At 39.5% G+C, this 25,919-nt stretch overlaps 1 protein-coding gene across 1 annotated transcript in view; it reads right to left on the reverse strand.

The window, feature by feature from the left end:
- LOC106074934 (aminopeptidase N-like) overlaps positions 1-25,919 on the reverse strand; it is a 75,487-nt gene that overhangs the window by 2,055 nt on the left and 47,513 nt on the right. The window contains exons 17-24 of the mRNA XM_056011820.1: positions 23,694-23,749; positions 22,201-22,348; positions 15,868-15,944; positions 13,945-14,055; positions 5,361-5,442; positions 3,958-4,043; positions 1,756-1,899; positions 530-611 (exon numbers count right to left, since the gene is read on the reverse strand). Coding sequence (XP_055867795.1) covers positions 530-611; positions 1,756-1,899; positions 3,958-4,043; positions 5,361-5,442; positions 13,945-14,055; positions 15,868-15,944; positions 22,201-22,348; positions 23,694-23,749 — 786 coding nt within the window. The remainder of the gene's footprint in view (positions 1-529; positions 612-1,755; positions 1,900-3,957; positions 4,044-5,360; positions 5,443-13,944; positions 14,056-15,867; positions 15,945-22,200; positions 22,349-23,693; positions 23,750-25,919) is intronic.

The following is a 25,919-nucleotide window of genomic DNA, read 5'->3' on the forward strand; positions in this document are numbered from 1 at the left end:
TCTTGTTAGGTTCAATGAATAATTATGCAAAGTTTGAATTTGATCTGAGAATGAGAAATCATGTTTAAACTTTTTACCAGACAGACAAACAGACAGACGGAATGAGTAATACAAGCTTTGTAAAAGGGAATAAAGGATATACATAGAATACCTCAGCTGAATGTTTTGGAGCTGTAGAAAGCACTTCTAATTGACTGCTAGGAATTCTAGAATCAAAATCAACATCGATACTCTACCGATTTCTCTTCTCTCTCTCTCTTATCTATAACTCTTATGTCTCTTTTATCACTCTCTTATAGTTCTCTTATCTCTCTTTTCTCTCTCTCTCTCTCTTATTTCTCTCTTTCTCTCTCATTCTCTCTATGAAACATCTTTTCAACCTTATCTAAATTTCGATGTGAAGTATGTACACGATCTGCACATTCAAGTGATACCTCAACATTCTACCTACACAAACAATAAAAAGACTACAAGACAATATTTTTTATATTTTAAAAAAAAAATTATATTCAGTAGTTCAATTCAGTACCTCTTTAAGTTCCATTGCTGTGTTGAAATTGCTAGTTAAAGACGCCAGCAATCTCTGCCAACTGAAGAATGAGGCACCATATCTGAAAACAGACAAAAAGAAATAAAAGTTGAAATTCTCCAAAATATTTGTGTTTAGGAAACCGTGGTTTCCCTCTCGTGTGGCCCTTAATGTGTCACCTTGGTGGAAACATCTGTTTTGTGGAAGCAGATTGGGTAACAACAGAAGCTAAAACTATTCCACATCCGGTTACTGACTGACTGACAGACAGACAGACAGACAGACAGACGGATAGTTACTCCTTGAACCAGGGAGATAACTTGTTCAATGCAATGATACTTTGAGTACCAGGGTGGGAATTAGACTAAGATCCTGTACACCAGTCCAAACAAGCTGCCTCGCCGGTTTAAACAAGAAAGCCGTCATCAGAATTCATGAACTTAAGTGGACAAGGTTCCAAGGCGGTCAGATTCCAGCAGCGTCTAGTAGCGGGGAAGCTTCGGGGGTTTGTTGCACTACGTATAAATAGTGTTACCTAATCCAGTAAGGTCACATATATTGCAAAATCGTCAGAGAGGACCAGAGGTCAAGCACTCCTACGTCTGTCTACTGAGAGAACTCAGTGATCAATTTATTTTAGGGCACCTTGCCGTTACTATTCCTTGAAACGGAATTTTGCGAAGATATGTTATAAAAAAAACAACATTAGATTGAGTGCGGGGGGAGGGGGGCGATAAAGGGCAGAAACATGATGAGTTCAAGGGAATTGTTACTGAAGGAGGTTTGAAAGACCACGATTGTGACTGCTTTAGTTAAAACCTGGGTTTGCAAGTTCGACAGCCATGGAGCCTCTAGACGTGCCCGCGCAGCCATACTGGAGCAGGATGGTTTGTGAGAAGGGGCAGATAATCGGAACAGAAATGTTTGGAAGGGGAGTGAACAATGGAAAATAAAAGGGTGGCGGGAGAGGGAGGGAGTGGGAATTGGAAAGTGGAACTAGGGAAGTAGATCAGTGCTTCTCAAATTTTTCATTAACGAATCACTTCGCACATTATTAGTATTTAGCATAACACTTTGCTTATTTATTTTAGAGGGATTGATTCTCGTCATGGCCTATACGTTAATTATTCACGTCATTCATGTAACGCCTATACAGACCTCGCGGAACACAGTTTGGGAAACACTGGTCTAGACAATATTGCTTAGACAACTCTAAAGGAACTTACAATTCTTTAAGTCTCTTGAAGTTTGTTTTATAGAAGTTCCAGGCCAGGGCTCGTCCTATGTCATTAGAAGCCACATTCGTAATCACGTTCAGACGCTCGTGGAAACGTATCGAGGAATTCTCAGACAGTATTAACTCCATGTAGCTGAAATGAAATGGAAATTAGTTTGTATCATGCTTGTAGAGGGGTTCTATAATTCAAAAAAAAACAACAGATGGCCGCGTTATAATGTGGGCCGTTACTTTTAAGATTTTAAACAAGGGGCTTATGACCAATAAAAAAACCCATATATTATCAATTTTTTAAACGCATGGAATCTTGAGAACCATGACCGTAGCTCCAAAATATGAAAAGAAAATGTGTATCAGTTAGTTTGGATGTAATGTAATTAAATTTGTAATAGATCTAGACCAGCGGTTCTCAATCTTTTCAGCTCGGCTACCCCTTTTTACAATTCCCACTCTGCGGCGACCCCCATCCACACAGTAATAGAAGAATAGACCAAAACTTCCATATTTTGATGGTCTTCGGCGACCCCTGGCAAATCGTCAATCGACCTCTAAGGGGGTCGCGACCCACAGGTTGAGAACCCCTGATCTAGACTAACCATAATAAATCTGGGCGATTAGAAATATGTTTTTACCAATTGTTTTTGTTTAGCTCAATTTCACGCTTTTAGCGTTGCCAATTACAAATAAAACAAGGTTACAAAGAAAGTTTGTGGGCAAACACAAACTCAAAATCGGCCCCCGATATGGTCCGCTCAAGTAGATAAAAAGGCAGATTTCGATATTTTCAGAAAGAGTATCAGAAACTATGAACTACAAACTACAACCATACAAATAGAAGAGACGCGCTATTGTATTGTCAGATCCACCAATGGCTTGATACCATAGGATACAGAGAATTATCAATGTTATTATTATTACGTTGTTAATATTGGTATGTATTCTATGAACTGTTATAAAGATATAGTTAAATAATTGGTATCACTCCATATGATGTAGCGCCACTGGGATGAATGGATGTGCAAATAAGGTCAGAGCTCTTAAATGGCTGTAGTGAGACCAGAGCTCTCCAAAAGCTGTAGCAACAGAGATCAGAGCTCTCCAAAGGCTGTAGCAGACTAGAGATCAGAGCTCTCCAAGAGCTGTAGCGACAGAGATCAGAGCTCTCCAAAAGCTTTAGCAGACCAGAGACCAGAGCTCTCCAAGGGCTGTAACGACAGAGATCAGAGCTCTCCAAAAGCTGTAGCGACAGAGATCAGAGCTCTCCAAAAGCTGTAGCAGACTAGAGACCAGGGCTCTCTAAGGGCTGTAGCGACAGAGATCAGAGCTCTCTAAGAGCTGTAGCGACAGATATCAGAGCTCTCCAAAAGCTGTAGCAGACCAGAGACCTTCAAGGGCTGTAGCGAAAGAGATCAGAGCGCTCCAAAAGCTGGAGCGACAGAGACCACAACTCTTCAAAGGCTGTAGCAGACTAGAGACCAGGGCTCTCTATTGGCGGTAGCGACAGAGATCAGAGCTTTCCAAAAGCTGTAGCAGAACAGAGACCTTCAAGGGCTGTAGCGAAAGAGATCAGAGCGCTCCAAAAACTGGAGCGACAGAGACCAGAGCTCTTCAAAGGCTATAGCAGACTAGAGACCAGGGCTCTCTAAGGGCTGTAGCGAAAGAGATCAGAGCGCTCCAAAAGCTGGAGCGACAGAGACCAGAGCTCTTCAAAGGCTGTAGCAGACTAGAGACCAGGGCTCTCTAAGGGCTGTAGCGAAAGAGATCAGAGCGCTCCAAAAGCTGTAGCGAAAGAGACCAGAGCTCTTCAAAGGCTGTAGCGCCAAGTAGATGGATATGTGTTTCTAGAAGCATAAAATTGATAATATTTCGACATTGGGTTGACCTAAAGAAAAGTAAAACCATAGTGGAGGCTGTTATTGTATTCAACTTTCGAAAATTATTATCAATCTTGATTCCATATTATGCGAAACCAACGATGTCCTGTTTTGTCATCGGGACCTTTAAACATTTCCTTAATTCTTGTCAAGACGCAAGAGTCACATTCCAACAAATACACCGTCCAGTAGAATGATCACTTTTGAGAGCCGGATATCAACGCCGGAAATAACCCACGGGTCGTGAATTTGGCGTCACATCACAGATACAGGCTAAATGATGTTATAATGAGATATACAACTAAGATCTAATTTACTGGTTCAGTATCCATGGCTGGCGGGTACAGGACAAAGCTTGTAGATGAGTCAGCCTCTCCGTTGACAGCTCGGATTCTAGGTATTTCTAAAAAAAAAGAAGAAAAAAACAGTTTTTTAACACCAACATTTAGGAAGTTTAACATTTAGCAGCGTAGTGGTCGAATGGTGAAGCGCTTGGCTTTCGAACGGTAAGGACTCGAGTTTGAATCCCTATGAAGAAACTTTTTTTATGCTCATGAGTTCACCAAAGTCTAATGGGTATCTGATATATATTAAAAAATTAAAGGTAATTGGTCACTGAGCTGGCCACATCACACCCTCGTTAACCGTCTTCCATAGAAAGACATGAGTTTTACATCATCTGGTCGCAAATGATCGAAAGGTCTTAAAATACAGTCATGAAGAAACAAAATGAAGAGAAAGCGATGTAGAGAAATGTGGAAGCCATATAAAGGAACCTAAAGAAAAACAAAAGAAAATTGCCCAAACGTTTTTAAGGCGAGATTTTGAAACAAATAATTTTTAAAAACTTGTAAATTTGATTTTAGTTGACTACAAAGTGCTCACAATAATATATTTGCACACTTTTTAACTCTTTCTCTCCGTTATTATTTAACACGTTCTGGTGGAATCAACGTTGGTATCGTCAGTTAGGAGAGAAAGAGTTAAACTAGGCCTACATAGGGGGCAACATGTCAAATGTTTTACATGTTTCGAATCTTCCTTCCGAGTTGAAGATAATCTATATCTTTGTCCAAACCTCCCACAGGACGATGGGAGATGGCAGGGTATGAACCCATGATCTTTGAGACGACCAAACGACAGTCCAGCGCGCATACAGCCATACATTAACAGCAAATACTATGCACAACGTAAACATAAAAATGTAAAGTTCCCCTTTCAGACCTTGCGATCTATGGGGCAAAGAATGTAAAGGGTCCTCTGTTTCAGCGGTCCACGGTTAACGAGTTTGTCACGTGACCAGCACAACGACCAACCACATTTACTTTTTCCGAACTATTGTCAGCTACCCATTACAACTTTGTGGACTCAGAGGCGCCCAAAGGTTTCGAAAATAAAAATCCCAGTTTTCACCAGAATTAGAACCCGGGACCCCCCGATTCGAAAGCCAAGCGCTTTACCACTCAGCCACCGCGCGTCCAAAACATTAAAAAAAAACTGTTTTAGTTATCCTTCCCCCCCCCCCTCCCCCCATTTCCCGTAAATTAATTTCTCCAATAACGGTGCGACATTTTTTTTTTACTTTGAAACGTGAGCCTAAAAGCCAAAACTTCCTTCCGCTCGCGTCTCGTATAGCTCCGCCTTTTTTTGTTTCACGGTCTATGACGTCATTTTATGACCCCCCCCCCTTTGACTTTTGAACTTTCTATTTATAACTTACTGTGAATGTAAAATTCCACTCGTCCCAGTCACCTCTGGAGACAGCGTAGCACGAAACGAAAGATCGGAAGTTGGTGTCGATTCTGAAAAGAAAACAAAATACATGGGAGGTTGATTGAACAGCGGAACATTTGAGGGTCAGAATAGCAAGAGACATGGGAGGTTGATTGAACAGCGGAACATTTGAGGGTCAGAATAGCAAGATCCATGGGAGGTTGATTGAACAGCGGAACATTTGAGGGTCAATATAGCAAGATCCATGGGAAGTTGATTGAACAGGAGAACATTTGAGGGTCAGAATAGCAAGATCCATGGGAGGTTGATTGAACAGCGGAACATTTGAGGGTCAAATCAGGAATAGCAAGATCCAGAAGTCCAGACTTTTAAATGCCATGAATGACTGCGTCTCGAGTTTGATATTAACAAAGCTTCAGAAATGTCGACGTGACATAAACTCTAGTAATGATTTGAAAACGAGATTGGGAAGAGCTTCCAACTAGATCTGACAAGTTACCCTTCAAAACTCTACACGAGCTTGGATTTCTAGGCTAAGTCCCTGCTCTTAAGTAGGCCTACACGGACGACATTTTGAGCATTTATATTTGTAATATAAACAATTATATATAAATAGACCTGTGAGCTGATTTTTCAATTGTGTTATTATGTCGTGACAAACCTCCAACTATTGAATTAAACAATTCTGAAAATCAGTATTAATTACTTTATGTTAATCAAGCTAGATCTAGCTTTTTGGTCATAAAATGGTTGGTTATTTCTAATCTTTTAAATACTTCCTTAAAATTTAGTAAAAAAAATAAATAAATAAATAAAATAAAAAGTTCCCCTTGTCGTCTATATATATAGTGCAAATGAAAAAAGGTCATCTGTTTCTGTGGCCCACGGTTAACGAGGATGTCATGTGGCCAGCACAACGACCAACCGCCTTTACTTTTACCCAAATAATGTCAGATACCCATTAAAGTTGGGTGGCGTCAGAGGCGCCCTAAAGATCCCGAAATAAAGAAATACATGTCTTCACCAGGATTCGAACCCAAAACCGCTCAGCCACCCAACTTATTAAATTGTAACATGCCTTTAAAAAAAAAACTTTTTCTTGGTTAAAAAAAAAACTTAGCTGTTTGACAAATTTTCCGCTCTTCTAGCGGCCACCCTGTATATAGATCTATATGCTATACGTAAACACTAAAACTGTTTCAATAATAAAAGGGGAAACTACTCTCTGTTTAATCGTGCGATTCCCAGGAACAGTTATCCTATCCTGTCTTGTAAATTACAGACGTTCCTTCAAGTAAGATTATCTCACCCTACTCTTATACAGCCTTGCGTAGCACGTCGTGCCAAATGGCTCATTGAGCCCGAGAATAAGATGACACATGATATTACTAGGACACAGTGACGTCACTACTAGGACACATGATACTACTAGGACACAGTGGCGTCACTACTAGGACACATGATACTACTAGGACACATTGACGTCACTACTAGGACACATGATATTACTAGGACACAGTGGCGTCACTACTAGGACACACGATACTACTAGGACACAGTGGCGTTACTACTAGGACACATGATATTACTAGGACACAGTGGCGTCACTACTAGGACACATGATACTACTAGGACACAGTGGTCACTACTAGGACACATGATACTACTAGGAGACAGTGACGTCACTACTAGGACACATGACACTACTACGACACAGTGGTCACTAATAGGACACATGATATTACTAGGACACAGTGGTGTCAATACTAGGACACATGATATTACTAGGACACAGTGGCGTCACTACTAGGACACATGATACTACTATGACACATGATTCTACTAGGACACAGTGGCATCACTACTAGGACACATGTTATTACTAGGACACAGTGGTGTCACTACTAGGACACGTGATACTACTACGACACAGTTGTAACTACTAGGACACATGATATTACTAGGACACAGTGACGTCACTACTAGGACATATGATGCTAAAAGGACACATTGGCGTCACTACTAGGACATATGATGCTAAAAGGACACATTGGCGTCACTACTAGGACACATGATACTACTAGGACTTATGATACTACTAGAACACAAGATACTACTAGGACACAGTGGCGTCACTACTAGGACACATGATACTACTAGGACACAGTGGCGTCACTACTAGGACTCATGATACTACTAGGACACATGATACTACTAGGACACATGATGCTACTAGGGCACATTGGCGTCACTACTATGACACATGATACTACTATGACACATGATACTACTATGATAAACAGTGGCGTCACTACTAGAACACATGTTACTACTAGGAAACATGATACTACTAGGACACATAATACTACTATGACACATGATACTACTAGGACACAGTGGCGTCACTACTAGGACACATGATACTACTATGACTTATGATACTACTAGAACACAAGATACTACTAGGACACAGTGGCGTCACTACTAGGACACATGATACTACTAGGACACAGTGGCGTCACTACTAGGACTCATGATACTACTAGGACACATGATACTACTAGGACACATGATGCTACTAGGGCACATTGGCGTCACTACTATGACACATGATACTACTATGACACATGATACTACTATGATAAACAGTGGCGTCACTACTAGAACACATGTTACTACTAGGAAACATGATACTACTAGGACACATAATACTACTATGATACATGATACTACTAGGACACAGTGGCGTCACTACTAGGACACATGTTACTACTAGGAAACATGATACTACTAGGACACATTTTACTACAAGGAAACATGTTACTACTAGGAAACATGATACTACTAGGACACATGATACTACTAGGAAACATGTTACTACTAGGACACATGATACTACTAGGACACATAATACTACTAGGACACATGATACTACTAGGAAGCATGATACTACTAGGAAGCATGATACTACTAGGACACATGATACAACTAGGGCACAATATACTACTAGGACACCCATTTAAATATAGACCGAAACAGGGGCGGACTGGCTATACCGGTGGTCCGGTACCGAAATGGGCCCGAAATGGGCCACCTAACGGACCACAAGAATGCTTCATAAGAACGTATTTACTTGTTAAACGCTTTATAACAGTGATGCCCAAAGTACGGCCCGCGGGCCAGATCCGGCCCGCGACGTGAGTCCATCCGGCCCGCCGAAATGTCGGCACATAGTGTAGAAAATCCCCCCTTTTTCCAAAACAATTTTTAAAATGTATCTTTACTTACGTTAGGGGCTTAGAGCCATCTATTTTTCTCCTGATGATAAGTTCCATGACATTTAACATTAGTGCGTTTATGAAATAGGTATCTGAGTGTAGAATGTACGTTTTCTACCAGGAAAAGTGAACGGTTTTTTACTTTTTTGTGGAACATGATAATAAGCCAACATATTTGTTTTATTAAGTGTGGCTATTTAAAAAAAAACAACAACATATAAACGACATTATGAAACAAATATGACGGCATTCTTGGTTTGAGCCGCGAATAAAAGATAGTTAAACTAAGCCTAGAATTTGGAGGATTGATGGGAATATTTACCAAAAAGAGACAGGAAAATGACTCGGATGTAAAGCTAGCTACAATGTTGCTCATATTGTAAGTACAGAAATGAAGCCCAATGTTGCTGATATTTAAGTAAAGAAATGAAGCCATCTTCTGACGCGGTGAAAAAAAAGATACATTTCAAATATCCCATTAATTAATGAAGCACAGGCTCTACGGGTTTCAGGTTAATATCGTTTTTGTAGGCCTACTTTTTGGTTCATGTGGCCCGCGACACGAGTGTCGGAAATAAAAATGGCCCGCGGGTTGAATTAGGTTGGGCATCACTGCTTTATAACATTATCTAGTAAAAGTGGCCCTCTGAGCGTTGTGTTGAAAAATAATCCTTTACAGAATCTACAGTATAATGCTAATTTAATTTAACACATTTTCCGAAATAATGTAATAGTCTACATCCGTAGACAGTGCTACTAGTAGGCTTAATATCTTTATAGCGATTGAAAGGAAACATAAGGCCTACTATATTTCTGTAAAAGAGTTCATTTTATGCATGCGTTCAGTTATCGATACATTATCAAACTTAATAGAATGATTTTTTAGGACAAGTAGACCCAGAAACGGATGTCCATCAAATGATATACAATTTGTGGGTCATATTGACCTCCTTCAGTCGTAGAGCGACTATGGTTCATCTCAGAGCACACTTCCTCGTGTGGCTGTGTAGCCCTAATTTGGAGAGACACTCCCGTCCACAGATAGCGCAGGTTAAGGTGGCCTTTATTTCGGTGGTAGAGGAGCTGGCCGTTTTTCAAACTGTACGTTTTTCTTCCTGAGCTGAGACCCATGTACTTTCACTGTCCAAAGCTTTCTTGGTCACTGTCTCTCTCCATCTGGTGGGGTCTAGAGCTATGTCTTCCCAATGGTCAGTATTGATTTTCACTGGTTTGAGGTCACGCTTTATTACGTCTATGTGGGTCGTATAGTATCGAAATACACGGCCCGATTTTAGCACCCTGTCCGCCCCTGGACCGAAATAAAAACATATTGACTGTAAAAATATTTAAAAATGTGAGATTCCTACTGGATACTTTTTTTGCCCAATATAATACTGATGTTACTCAAAAGAGAAAATTATTATATCCTAAGGTACAGCTTTTTATACTTTACTCATATCAAATAATGTTTTGGGCTTAGACCAGCGGTTTTCAACCTTTTATGCTCGGCGACCCCTTTTTACAATCCCCCCACTCTGCCGCGACCCCCCCCCCCCCCGCATACACACACAGCAATAGAAGAATAGAAAAAATAATCAATTTTTTTCAATGGTCTTTAGCGACCTCTGGCAAATCGTCAATCGACCCCCCAAGGGTGTCGCGATCCACAGGTTGAGAATCCCTGGCTTAGACGTAACGATATAGTCAGAGTGTGAAATCTATAAAAGATCATTAATCTTAAAATGTTAAAACAGGTTTTTTAAAACTAAATATGAAATTGTTACATTTTTAAATAATGAAAATATTAATAACAGTAATTAATAAAGATGTGCATATAAATAAATCAAAAGTAACATACTACATAAATAGATCATGTTATTTAGATTATTGTTCTTTGCCTGTTAAATATTTTGTTATTCTCTCTACCTGATTAGATACGTGATTTTCTATTCTAAATGTACTATTTAGTAAACGTTATTAGGTCTATTAGTGGGTGGGAAAATTTAACTAATATGTAAATCAATTCATGATTACATACAAAGGATCCACCAAATAGTATGATGGCATATATTTCGTTTTGACTTGCATACGTTACAGTAAATGTCTACTGTAGTTAAATACAGTGTAACGCCAGCTATTTGCTTTATACCATAATAACATATTAACTTCCCTTGTTACTATGGTATATTCTGTCAAGCTATTGCCAACAATGACTTTGTCCAAGAAACGACTCATCAATGCTCTCTGTATGATTATAACCTAGTTGCCACTACGTTTTAAAGGGGAAAAGACGCTATTAGTTTTGTGTGGAATATCTGTCCGTCCGTCCGTCCCGAAAAGATAGTGAAAAGCCGACATCATAATATTTTAGACCATTCAAAGTTCTGATGCAACGGCTACCTTTTTCTTTTTTCATAAAAATACACCACTTTTACAACTATTCACTATTAATAGTAACAAACACTGGAGGCTCCTTAGTTGGGGAGGTAATAATTCACCATATTTTAATCACATTAATGCAAATGGTTTTAGATTTTTTGTCAAAAGAAATAGGCCTATTTTATTTTTTTTACATTTGTATTGCTAAGTTAAGTAAGTAAAGTAAGCTATACTTACTACTACATTTACACCAAAAAAAGTGTTTACTTTAAGAGAAAAAATGTATTCAGTATGCATACATTTACACCAATAAAAAGTTTTCTTTTTTTCTTTAAAGAGAAAAAATCTATTTAATAGGCACTACATCCCTCGCCAAGCTAGAACAACAATTAATAAGTAGTTTTTCATATTATCGTGAGAACTGCAATTCTGTACAATTGTAAACTGTACACCGAACTCAAGGAGGTGGTTTTTTTACGGAAATGTTTTTTTCATAAGAAATATTAAATTGTCCCTTTACAAAATAATTAGAGCAATTATATATTCATTATAAGACATTAGTTAGGCCAGGTTCACATCTAACTTCACATTCACTTTAACCTATTTTTTGGTCTGTGGACCGCTGCGGCACCACACAGGATCCGTCAACCTTCTTTCTCCATTCTTCTCTGTCATTCGTCTTTGATAGAATTTCATTCTGATGTTCTTTCTGAAAATATTGAAGCCTGCCTTTTTACCTGCCTGGGTGGACCACTTCAGGGACCGATTTTGAGTTTGTGTCTCCACACAAACTGTCTTTGTAACCTTGTTATCGTTTAGAAATGTTTCCTTATCAAATAATGTTTTGGGCTTAAACATAACGAAACAAGAGTCCCATAACTCTTTAGTCACAGCGTGAAGTAAAACTTTTTTTTTTTTTATAAAAGTATTACATGTTAAAAGCTGATGAGAAATCAATAAAGAACAATCTTACATAAGTGTTCGGTAGGTCCAGATGTTTGTAGACACAATTTAAAATATTTAGGATGGCCGCGAGGGTTGTGGCCGCCTGCGTGTAAAATAATAAATGCCGCCCCCCACCTCCTTTTTTTATAGAAATAAAATTAATAAATAAATTATGGCTTTTATATAGCGCTACTTTCATGCTTATAGCATGCTCAGAGCGCTTTGGTCCAATCTCAGTTGTGGACCAGTGGGGGGAGGGGGTATCTAGGAGAAGGTTTTTCCGTGCTGCCTTTAGGCGCTCAGTAAACACATCTCTGCCCGAGTCATGCTGTGTGGATATTGGAATGTAGCAAAATCAACATAAACTTTTTACTTATTCGATAAAACATTGTTTTATAAAAAGGTACAAAGATTTTCAATATTTAAAAAAAAAAAACATGGTTGAGACATGACTTTATGTTTTACCATCACAGACAAGACACAAGACACTGAACAGACAAATAAAACAGACACTGAACAAACAAATACAAATACAGACACAAACGTAAAAAGTTGCTCTATGCAAAAGTTAAAAATAGCTAAAGTTATTTTGTTCTCTTGGCAGTAAAATGGAATCAGTTGGGCAAAGTAAAACAGATAACCTTTACATCATCTATTCTCTAGAGTCTAGCTAGAGTCTAGATCAATATGTCTGAAAAGGGGTGACCGGTCATTTCATCCCCGGTCACTTCATCCCTAGTCATTTCATCCCCGGTCACTTCATTCCCGGTCACTTCATCCCCGGTCATTTCATCCCCGGTCATTTCATCCCCGGTCACTTCATCCCCCGGTCATTTCATCCCCTGGTCACTTCATCCCCCGGTCACTTCATCCCCCGGTCACTTCATCCCCGGTCACTTCATCCCCAATTAAATATTTTATATATAAATATGATTATGTAGAATGCTTTTTGACATTTTTATGACTTGTGTTTCCTCTTCCACTTTGTTTTCTTAATGAGAAATCTTATATTATATTGTAAATATGGGTGTGTACTTAGCTATAGCGCTTCTTTTGGACGTGGGGGTTGTAATATCATAATATTATTCGGATCGAAGGCCAAGGTTTGGTGGAAGTAGTAAAAAATCATTTGAGAAATAGAAGTGCGATTAGAATAATTATGACCAAGCCGCTGGTAACTTATCACCAAAGGCCAAGGTGTGGTGCAAGTACGACCATGTTTCACTTTATTTTATTTTTCAATCGCTCTTTCTTGAAAATGGGCGCGTCATTTTTAGCCTTGAAATGAGGTTTTATTTTTTTCTAATAAAGGCGGAGTTCACCCATCCTCGGGATATCATGTCGCCTGTATAAGTTTTGCTTTATTTTTTTTTGTAAACATATTGTCTATTACAATTTTGTAATTTAAATAATAAAATGAATACATTAAATATTGCTCATTTCATGATTTTTAAAATTACAATTTGTTAGATAAAAATGATCAGATGATGAAAATATCAGGGGATGAAATGACCGGGGGTGAAGTGACCGGGGGATGAAGTGACCAGGGGATGAAATGACCGGGTATGAAGTGACCAGGGGATGAAGTGACCAGGGGATGAAATGACCGGGGGTGAAGTGACCGGGGGATGAAGTGACCAGGGGATGAAATGACCGGGTATAAAGTGACCAGGGGATGAAATGACCGAGTATGAAATGACCGGGGGATGAAGTGACCAGGGGATGAAATGACCGGGGACGAAGTGACCGGGGGATGAAGTGACCAGGGGATGAAATGACCGGGTATAAAGTGACCGGGGGATGAAGTGACCAGGGGATGAAATGACCGGGAACCCTGAAAAGGGTACATTACTTTTAATGAACAATTGTCTCAAATCATCATTTTTATTTAGTCTTTTTAGAGGCAAAAAAATGTACGAAAAATATTTTTAATCTTTTAAAATCATGAAAAGAATAATAAATACTCACGGGTTAATACTGGGGTTATCCATCCACGACCTGTACTGCTCACTGGCTTCTTGCAGGCACTGAGGTACTCCAAATTTACACGCTTGACTGGCTATCAGGGTCCTGGAGAGGCTGTGTTATCAAATAAAAGATCTTCATGGTCAATAGTTCATCAAATAATGTTTGCAACAACTAGTGAAAAATGTCGTTAATTTTTTTTTGTCTCATCAAGCAGTTCGTTGATGATTTAGAACAGTGAGGCCAAAACTACGACCTGCGGGCCACATCCGGCCTAGGATGCGGTACTATCCAGCCCATGATGTAGTACTATCATATAGTATTATTAAAACCCAGAGTGCAAAGCCCTCAGCCCCCCTGGATGACAAAGTGGTCATCATCGAACCACGATGGACGAACTATACATTAACAAGCCCGTGGTGTGGTACTATTCAGCCCATGATGTTGTACTATTCAGCCCATGATGTTGTACTATTCAGCCCATGATGTTGTACTATTCAACCCATGGTGTGGTACTATTCAGCCCATGATGTGGTACTATTCAGCCCATGATGTGGTACTATTCAGCCCATGATGTGGTACTATTCAGCCCATGATGTTGTACTATTCAGCCCATGATGTTGTACTATTCAGTCCATGATGTGGTACTATTCAACCTATGATGTGGTACTATTCAGCCCATGATGTGGTACTATTCAACCTATGATGTGGTACTATTCAGCCCATGATGTGGTACTATTCAACCCATGGTGTGGTACTATTCAGCCCATGGTGTGGTACTATTCAGCCCATGATGTGGTACTATTCAACCCATGGTGTGGTACTATTCAACCCATGGTGTGGTACTTTTCAGCCCATGATGAGGTACTATTCAGCCCATTGTGTTGTACTATTCAGCCCATAATGAGGTACTATTCAGCCCATGATGTGGTACTATTCAGCCCATGATGTGGTACTATTCAGCCCATGATGTTGTACTATTCAGCCCATGATGTGGTACTATTCAGCCCATGATGTTGTACTATTCAGCCCATGATGTGGTACTATTCAGCCCATGATGTTGTACTATTCAGCCCATAATGTGGTACTTTTCAGCCCATGATGTGGTACTATTCAGCCCATAATGTGGTACTATTCAGCCCATGATGTGGTACTATTCAGCCCATAATGTGGTACTATTCAGCCCATAATGTGGTACTATTCAGCCCATGATACTGTCCAACCCATTCATTCTGTGATACTACTCCGCCTCTGGATACTTATAGTCCATAACGAGGCAGCATTTTTAGCAGTAATTTTTTTGTTTGTTTGTTTGTTTGAAAACAAGGCCTACCAGCATGAACATCGGTGGCCGAGTGGTGTAGGACGGACGTATTAACGGAGGCGCCGCTACGAAGATTAGGGGAGAATAGCTCTCCGTTAAGGAGTGGAACATAACCGTTTGATCATCTTAAGAGCTGAACCGAAGGCTCTTCGAGCTCTAAGTTTGAAAAACAAAAAACCCTGTTTGGTCGCCAAACAGTTAAAAAAACAAAAACCTGTGGGAACACAGTTCTGTTTGAGAGAGACCCGAATCAATGCCTATGTAAAGCAATGCCTTTGGCCCCCGACGCATGCTTGGCTGAACATGGCCGAAGGCCGAGGACACCGGGAGCCTCCGCCATTTTCCTTCGTTATACCAAGCTAACCGTGGGGGACTCGCCTTTTATGTAACGGTCCCTTGAGGAGCAGCGCATGGATGTGGGACAGGTAATGGGGACTCTTTTGCGGCTCCGCCCGTGCAATGGGTGGGCATCCCCACTGGAGTCTTGTGTTGCTACCCATTTAGCCTAACCACTTCCTCTAATGGTCGTTTCCACGATGAGGCAGAGCAGCGTGCTCGCGGAGGGGACATTTGTTTACTGCATATTACCCTGCGAGACTTACATGTCGGAATGACTTGATCCTGTATTATTCCATCCAAAATATTGGTATGGTTTCTGGAGTTTGCATCTCAAAAATCTCTGAAAAAAAAAACAACAAAAAAACAGATAATAATAATAATCTTTATTGTCCGTGAGGAAATATGTCTTACAATTTGTGCATTACACCAAACAAAACATTGTAACTAAAAAAAAATCAAAATGTACATTCATACCAGACTCACTCATAATTTACATGTGACAAAGTTTATATCAAATTGTTTCTATTTTATGATTTGATTGCCAGGGGAACAAAAGAGTGTTTGTGTCTGTTTGTCTTTGCTATCGGTGTCGTGTATCTCTTTTGTGATGGGTGATTTTTTTTTCTAGAATCTTTTTAGCTTTTTGGGGGATGTTTGTCTCAAACAGCTGCCAAATGTTTTTTTTTTTTTTTTTTTTTTCCGATGACTTTACCAACAGCATTTAGAATTCTATGGAGTTTATTTGTAATGCTCAGATTGCCATACCAGGCAGTCATATTAAAACTTAAAATATTGCAGATATGAGCGTGATAAAACATAGCCAAGTCCTTTTCACTAACATTAAACAGAAACAGTTTTCTCAGTAATCGTAATCTTTGCGTTTTTTGATAATATAATGGCTTTGAATGAAATACAGTTCTTTTAGAAATAAGGTTAGTAGATTATCTCCCCTTCAGGCATATCTTCCCTTGTCCAACATGACACTGATGACGGCGGGCAGGCTTCGAACTTGGGAAAAACGTGAATCGTATACCGAGGGCCGGATTTAAGACATGGCCGGCGGGGCTACTGCCCCCGGGAACTCTACAACTCTACGTTGAAGATTTTTAGAAAACTCAAATGTCAATGAGTCAGAAAAGTCGTTTTTTTGTTCAAATATTTTTCTTTCTGCATTTTTACAATACAATACGTCACCTCATGGCCTTACCATCTACAACAGCGGTTCTCAACCTTTTAAGCTCGGCGACCCCTTTTTACAATACAATTTTTACATACAATACGTCAACCCATGGCCTTACCATCTACAAACTCAAAAAAATTTTCGCAATAAAATGTGAATATTCAATTTTTTTTATTAATTAAAAAAAGGAAAATGAAATGAAATTGACAAGCAATCTTTGTATTCTTTAAAATAATGTTTAGATGTAAGTATTATTATTAATAAGCAAATCTAATATTAAAGTTTTCAAAAAGATTTGGGGACTCAAAAAAAAAAATCCTACCCTGGGGTCTCCACTTGCTTAGATCCAGCCCTGCGGTTCTAAACGACCAGACTCACGTCAGATAAGTACATGTCCTAATGCCGCATTGAATGCTAGCAACTAAGGCAGGGGTTCTCAACCTGTGGGTCGCGACCCCTTTGGGGGGTCGATTGACGATTTGCCAGGGGTCGCCTAAGACCATCGAAAATATGGATAGTTATTGTCTACTCTTCTATTGCTGTATGTGTGTGTTTGGAAGAGGGACGATCGAGGCGGAATGGGAGAATGTAAAAAGGGGTCGCCGAGCTTAAAAGTTTGAGAACCGCTGAACTAAGGAATGGTCCTTAAGATACTAAATCATGTATCGTTGTTTCTATTGTACCGGTGGATGTCTATTTTATTGTCAGAAATCAGGCCTGCCTGTATTGTGTTACAGACAAGAATTTGGAAAACAATTCACCTAACCTTACTATTCCCTTCCTTGACCCTCATTTTCTTTTTTTTTTTTAATAATTACCGCGGCCATCTGTAAATTCATTTTTCAAACAAAACACAATGTGTATCTTTTTTTTTTTTCAATGTCATTTTGACGAATGCTGGAAGTACTGTTGAAAAACGAAGATTTTATTTCCTCTACTTGTTAACCTAAAAGAAATCGTATTATAACTGGTGTCCAGAAAGTTGCTGTGTAATAAAGAATGTTGAGTTAATTTTGTACAAAGCTTATATTAAATCACTCTTGCCTTGTACAAGATTTGTACGCGTTATTCCTCCGGCACTCCTCCTTCTCGGATGAAGTTGAAACTTTACACAATTATGTATTGTACCTAGCAAACAATGAATCGACTTTTTTTTTAAGGTCAATTAATTAGTATTAATAAGTATTAGTTTTTAATCGAAAAGGGAAGATAAATCTTACAGTATTGAGATTAATGTTTGTAAATGTAGAGTTCTTCCACTTATATAAGCTCTGTTTTTTTTAAAGCATTTCTTTTTTAAATTTGCTTGTCTATATATTGGTAGACACTTCATGTGCGTAATATAATAGCATGTTCATTTGTTTTGTTGACTTTTTGTGGAAGTTTCTTCAGATTTTTTTATCCAAGCTCAAACACCCCGTCGTCCTGCGGGGGGGGGGGGGGGGGGGCAGGGTTCAAACCCTGTAAAAGGTTAAAATGGTGTAAATGTTGAAGAATGCGAATGTCGTGGAATGCTGGGTTCGTGCTTCCTGGAGATCACACTTGACACTGTGACCAACACAAATGGTATAGATTGAATGAGTCCAATTTTGGCAGACAAGATCTAACATCCATCCATCCATCCATCCCAGTGGCGCTACAGCCCATGGAGGGCTCTGGCCTGCTTTAACACATCCTTCCATTCAGATCTCTCCTGGGCCTTTCGTCTCCACGCCCTAACCCCTAGCTGCTTCAGATCTGCTTCCACGTCATCTATCCATCGCATTCGGGGTCTGCCTTTGGGTCGCCTGCCTTTTGGTTTTTGCCTGTATACGAGTTTCGCCCCTCTGTTGTCTGACATTCTTTCAATGTGACCTGCCCAACGTAGTCTGTTCTTTTTTATTTCGTTCACTATTGGTGGGTCTTCATATAATTGATATAACTCATGGTTAGTGCGTGTCCTCCACCCTGATCTAACATTTATTTAATTAAAACAATGTGTCGCATGCTTCATGGCAGTTACAAAAATGATCCAATGCAAGAATACAGTCGCGTCCGCATGACAGAGGCACGAAACATATCCAATATACTAAATCTTATTAAATCGCGTCCGCATCACAGCGGGTAACAATAAACTTCAAAGTAACTACTTGACTCTCTAGGTCAGCGGTTCTCAACCTTTTAAGCTCGGCGACCCCTCTTTACAATCCCACACTCTGCCGCGACACCCCCCCCCCCAGCTCAGACACACAGCAATAGAAGAATGGACAAAACTATTAATATTTTTTCGATGGTCTCTGGCGACCCTTGGCAAATGGTCAATCGACCACCAAGGGGGTCGCGACCCACAGGTTGAGAGCCGTGCTCTAAGTCCAGAGAAACAAAATACGTGTACTGTCTCAAAAGACTACTGGCTTCGACTACTCAAAAGATACTACTTAACTCAAAGTTAGTAATCGACTCTCTTAAGTCACAACTGCACCGGACCAAAAGATACTACTGACTGCCCTAAAAGTCAATTTAGTGTCTTTCTTCACTTCCTGTTTCTATATCAAGAGTTTCACGTGTTTTTTTTCACCCTCTTAACCCGAGGTGAACATATTAACAGGCAATGTCAACCGAGACTGTGACAAAACCCCAAAGCATCGAGACGACACTCCAGGGCGAATACCACACAACCACCAGGCAGCCATCCTCCAATAGCTCCTGTGACCAAGTATTAGGATAGGTCATAAGACCAGTGACCTCTACTGTACTGGCAAGTTAGTCCAGTGGTACTTTGTGATCCCAAATTATATTATCTAGGCCAGGGGTGGGCAAATTACGGCCTGCGGGCCACATGCGGCCCGCCGAAGTGTTTTATGCGGCCCGCCGACGCTTAAAGAAATCAGGTGTTCCCACACATTACACAAATAAAAATGCAAATATATTTATATAAATAATTGTAAATATCTACAGATCTAGAAATAGTTGAAACTTCTAATTCTCATCACATATTATGAAGAGGCTAAAGAAACATTGTCTTTAAACGTTATTCTAAAAAGTTTAAAGTAAACGAAGATTATTTTTATTGGCAATATTTCGAAACATTCAGCCAAAGACAAACACAAGCCAGTATTTATTCAATTCTATCAAAAACTGTGTTGAAAGTGTCTGGTCGGCGTGTACAAGTGTAACAACTAACGGAGCTCGTGCTTTGACTAAGAAAAACAGGCTTTTTAATAAAATAAGGCATTGAATATCAAATATATTGTTGGAATTGATTTCTCAATGATCTTATTATTTGCACAGGGCCAGCCTTAGGCCTAGACATAGTGCTTAGGGTCTCCAATAGGTGAGGATCTTGCATTGGCTTCTCCCTTCTTATTTTAGAGAAGAAATAGCGAAACTTGTCCTCAATGTTATTGTTGAAGTACAATAGGTTTTTAATAAATTGAATAATTTTACTGTTGTCGATTTTTTATTTTATTTTATTTGAGGCCACCAAATTCACTTTGCCAAGGGCCTCCAATTATCTGCCGGCCATGACTGGCAGTTCCGAGAAGTACTTGAAGATTTGAAACAAAACATTCCGATGTTCGGTTACACAGTAGTATCCCCTGGCCTAGAAGAATATGGAATCTCAAGGAAGATATAGTTAGGTTCATTAAAGGACATTGACTTTGACTTTGTTACTAATATTTCTAATGAAGAGTTGAAGACAGACTTCATGTTTATTATTGGATATATTGCCATGTTTTGTTTGCAAATAAAATGTATCTGCATCTTAAATCTTTTCAAACAAAGTTATTCCACTTCTTGAAGCAGCGAGTGAAATCGGGTCTTATCATTTTCCTTAGCTAAATGGTAAGACTATTTCTAGTGAAGTGGATGAAATTACAAGACTTATTTGGATTCTTTGATTGTGGAATTTGAAAGCAAATTTTAAGACGTCAAGATCTTGGAACTAGTTTTCAATACCATCAGCTCACCATTTAATGCAGAAGCTGATTTAGCTCCAGATGACATACCTCCAAGCAAATTATGACCTGAAAGAATAATTCCAGTGAGTTCTTCCACAGAAGTTTAATGACTGCCAGAAGCTGTATTCCCATACTCAAGAAAACTTTGCTGCGAAGCCGTCACATTATTCGGAATCTAATTCATCTGTGAACACTTTCTATTTCGTTTGTTTGAAAATTATGAAGTGTTAGAACAGGTCGATGGTCACTGACTGTAATTTTATAGCAGTCGCAAGAACAAAACAACTAGTAAGCTAGTTCTACAGTTACAGAACATTATGCACGGATGTAAACAGTTAAATGCTTCACATTAAGTACAATTGTACATTTGTGGTGAAATGTTGTGATGTAAAAAGACAATAACAAAATTTTAAAAAATTATTCGTAAAATTAGTTCAAGAAATTGCTAATTGTTGTTGTAATTCCTCAATTGGGAGTAAAAAAAAATAATGTATGCGGCCCGTCAGTCCCCAAACTTTTTTAATGCGGCCCTCGGTAGAAAAAGGTTGCCCACCCCTGATCTAGGCTATTAACTATAGCCTCTAGATATACAAAACTATTGAGACAGACAAGTAATAGTACTGAGAATTCAGTTGCAACAAAAAAAAAAGTTTATTTAGAAACAAAAGAAAAGATCATAGTAGACTACTATTGAAATAAAGGCTCACTTAAGAAAATGAAATAATGAAACAAATCGAAGTAGTAAGACAGGTTCAGGTCTACATGATTAAAGAACCACCATCACAGAGGTGTCTAATGTCAAAAACCAAAACAATGGTTTACAATAATATAATACATGTCATGACAATTAAATGACGTCCCCCATGAGACACACTATTGTCTCGTATCTAAACAAAAGATTTCTTTTACAAAAAAAAAAAACATACAGGAGAGGCTAAGAGAGTAAGTAGACTATACTATTTACATAAACCAAGTTATTAATAACAAATAAATAAAGTCTACTTAGCTCATTATCGAAACACTCTTCCCATAACAGTGGCACACTCCTCTTGAGTAACACAGTTAGAGCACAACAACACAAGTATTAGTTAAACATTATGGAGACTTCGTTGAAACTACACTGGTCAGATGAAAGACTCAAGAGCGATGGCCATTGTAAACAGTTAACAGGGACTTAAATCAAGTAAAGGGGACTAACTCCTATTATCCCTTTTGTCACAGCTCCTTTAAAACATCCCTTTTCAGGACTTGCGATCTATAGGGCAGATGATGTAAAGGTCATCTGTTTTCTGTGGCCTACGGTTAACAAGGGTGTCGTGTGGCCAGCACAACGACCAACCGCCTTTACTTTTCCCCAACTAATACTAGCCATTTAGAGCTGGGTGGACTCAGAGGCGCCCAAAGATCCCGAAATGAAAATCCCAGTCTTCACCGGGATTCGAACCCGGGACTTTCCCCCAACTAACGTGACCTACCTGGAACTGTCCGTAGATCCCATTCAACGACAGCATCTGGTCCATGTAGGTCAACTCGCGCCGGACAGCATGCCAGGGCTGGTAAGACGTTTCTTCGTCCAGATAGTCTAGCGTTGAGAACGCTATGTTCAAAGACAGATAGTTGCCCCTGTAAAATTATATAAAGTAGTCTCATTTGACAAAGATTTAAACATTTAAACAAAGCTCATATCAACTCACTCTGGTAAAAGTTTGTACACGTTATTTCTCCCACACCCAATTTCGGAGCAAGCTGAAATTTTGCACAATTATTTCTTCTCACTGACAATACAGAAATCAATTTAAAAAAAAAACAATTAGTTAATTAACTATTGGTAATAAATTATTTTGTTTGGTATCAAATAAGGGAAATAAATCGTACTTGTAATATTAGCTTTTTATAAGTGAAATAAGTCCATATGAGGAGACTTGAGCAATGAGTGAACAGGTTTTGTGTTGTTGTTTTTTTATACCTTTTGGCTTTTTAGCTCTAAATATTCATCTAGTATTAAAACTCTATCTATAATTAAACTCTATCTATAATTAAACTCTATCTATAATTAAACTCTATCTATAATTAAACTCTATCTATAATTAAACTCTATCTATAATTAAACTCTATCTAACACATTTTTCTCTCCCATTTTCCATTCTCGGATCAAGTTGACATTTCGCATAATTATTCATGTCGATGACATTACATGAATCAATAAAAATTTTGCCAATATGCTAATGAGTAATCGGTAAATAATTATTTTTGTTTTATATATCAGAATAGGGAGCGAAACACTGCCATCTTGAGCTATATGGGGGGGGGGGAGGGGGTATCTGGGAGTTGATTTTGCGTGCTGCCTTTAGGCGCTCAGTAAACGCAACTCTGCCAGAGTCGTATGTCGAACCTCGAGCCCCCTTCTAGGTAGCCAAGACAAGCCAAGTTCAAGCGCACTTGGCCTCTCGGCGGTTCTTCCACTTGGATTAGCTTTTTTTGTTTTTTGTTCTGCTTATTGTTTGATTAGTTGTGCCAAATCAGAATAGCTGCCATGATCACGTGATGAGAAGTAACGGACTCATAATCACGTTGGAGACGGACCAATACAAACTGGTCTTCTGCTACAGTTCAAGATGGAGGAATGTGATGCAGACAAAGTAAAGACGGGAGGGCGGGGGAGGGGGGTGACATGAAACAGTGGATCCACAGAGTCGATAATTATTTATAAATACAGAGGGAGATAGCCTAGACCTAGATCTAGGTTATTTTTTATAAAGAATCAGCATTGTCCCCTCAACATTCAGACTTATGTGAATAGAGTTGAGCGGAGATATACGATTACAATGTCGTACGGCTGACATGCTATCACGATATTAAAACCTAGATCTAGGTATTTTTCTTAATATACATTCTTGGCCACTTTGTTTTCAAATATTTACTATTCGGATATGTTAAAAAAAAAAAAAAGAAAAGTGAGGTATCATACTTCGCTAGATTCCAGGCGTCGTTTATAATCTGAGCTCTGTTGATGACAGGTATCACCTGAAACCAAACAAAATGAAACCAGTTCAAACCTTTTTTTTTTTACTTCAATTGATGTATTAAAACTGTAAAACGTATTATCTCGAATGAGATATAGACAGTAATAGAGACACATTTTCAACACAATAATCTCGTTTTTGTTTACATATCAATTTTATAAGATCAGGTTTACAAATACAGCAGCATAGAAAAAGAATATCAAACGATATGCAGAAATGTGGAGGAGCTGTAAGGAAACCGAAACCGAAAGTGAAACGAATCAAAGAGGAGACGACTCGGGGAGATTTTGATATAAAAAGACAAACTAAATGTTAGAAAAAGGGCATGTTAAAAATCGCTGTTGCCAAATAAACAACCAATTAATTTGTACCACAAGAGTTTTCTATGGTAGTTTTCCTGATATGGAGGCACGGTGGCTGAGCGGTAAAGCGCTTGGCTTCTGAACCTAGGGTACCGGGTTCGAATCCTGGTGAAGACTGGGATTTTTATTTCGGGATCCTTGGTTGCCTCTGAGTCCACCCAGCTCTAATGGGTCACCTGACATTAGTTGGGGAAAAGTAAAGGCGGTTGGTCGTTGTGCTGGCCATATGACACCCTCGTTAACCGTAGGCCACAGAATCAGATGACCTTTACATGGCCCTATAGACCACAATGTAAAATGTTTGTTTGTAAAATGTTTTACATGTTTCGGATATTCCTTCAGAGTTGAAGATAGTTTACTTCCTAGTCCAAACCTTCCGCAGGACGACGGGGGATGTGAGCGGGCAGGGTTTGAACCATCGACAGTCGATAAATCCGAACGACAGTCCAGCGCGCAAACCGCACGACCAGGCAGCCATCCACAATGTCTGAAAGGGGAACTTTACTTTCTTTTTCCTGATATATGGAAGTAATCATAGAGCTTCGACTCATTTCGATACTTAGAGTCTAACATAACAAGAAATGGAGAATCAATAAAAGAGATAGAAACCCGCTTAAGCTGGGCATCCGCTGCATTGAGCGAAATGTGAAAAATCTGGAAGAATAAAATAAGCTTTCAAGTAAAATTAATTAAATCTGTGTACTTCGATAGAGGACCTGTATGGTAATAAACAAGAGCGGACTGGGTGTCAAAATAGTTCCGGGCCTTTCTACACTATCCGGCACATAGCTTGTATATCATATGATGGACCTCTACTCAAATCCACTGTTAACTTTGATAATTTATCGATGACTATACACATGTATACTGTGAACACTATCTCTTTACATGAAAGCTTATGTTACTTTTTCATCGCTAAGTGTGCAGGCCCTAATTGGAGTAGGCACTGTCTACGAAAATGTGTTACAGTAAATTAGTATTACACTGTAGAGTCTGTAAAAGATTTTTTTTTACACGAGGCTCAGAGGACCCCTTTTATAAGAGAATACTATAAAACCTTTAACAATGTAATACTTCTCAGAGTTTCATCCATTCGCCCTTTCGGTAATCAGCCCATTTGGATACCGGCCCACCGGGCATTTGCCCGCATGCCAATATAGCCAGTCCGCCCCTGGTAATGAAAGTTGGACACTGAACGCTAAGGCTGAAAGAAGAATCCAAGCCTTTGAGAGTAAATGCTATAGAAAATCTTGGGTATCTTCAGTGAAGTCCAGTAGGGCGTCGGCGCCATAGGCGCCATTATCCCGTTGATGGTTAGAAAGGCTTTTATCCAACCACCAGGCCTGGACATGGGGCTCTTCACCCCTGTCCTGTCTGAGGGCTCACAACGGTAGACGGCCATACCGTTTGACTGGGCCGGACCGGGCCGTGCCGTGTACACAGCGCACCGTCCCCGATCCTGGGCCCCACTCGCTACAAGTGGCCGAGAACAGTCCTGACTGCGGGGAGCTTGTCTCATATTCCTATACTGTAATCGCCACTATTCCGTGCAGGGACCGCCACTCCAGCTAACGGGACACTGATGACGGCCCCCATGTGGAACGGCGTGGCGGACTTTTTGGACTGGGTTCTGGGCGTTATTTCCATCCCAACCCCGAGTGGGTATCAGATACCAGGAAAAGAAGACTAATGATATTTTATTTCTACAAGTCAACACTCTGACAAAAAGAAGAAACTTCAATACTGTGAAGAAGCCAAAGCTGAGCTGGTTCGGCCATATTTATGATATTGTAAGACATGACTCACTGT

This window comes from Biomphalaria glabrata, chromosome 15 (assembly GCF_947242115.1).
Source record: "Biomphalaria glabrata chromosome 15, xgBioGlab47.1, whole genome shotgun sequence".
Classification (NCBI taxonomy): domain Eukaryota; kingdom Metazoa; phylum Mollusca; class Gastropoda; family Planorbidae; genus Biomphalaria; species Biomphalaria glabrata.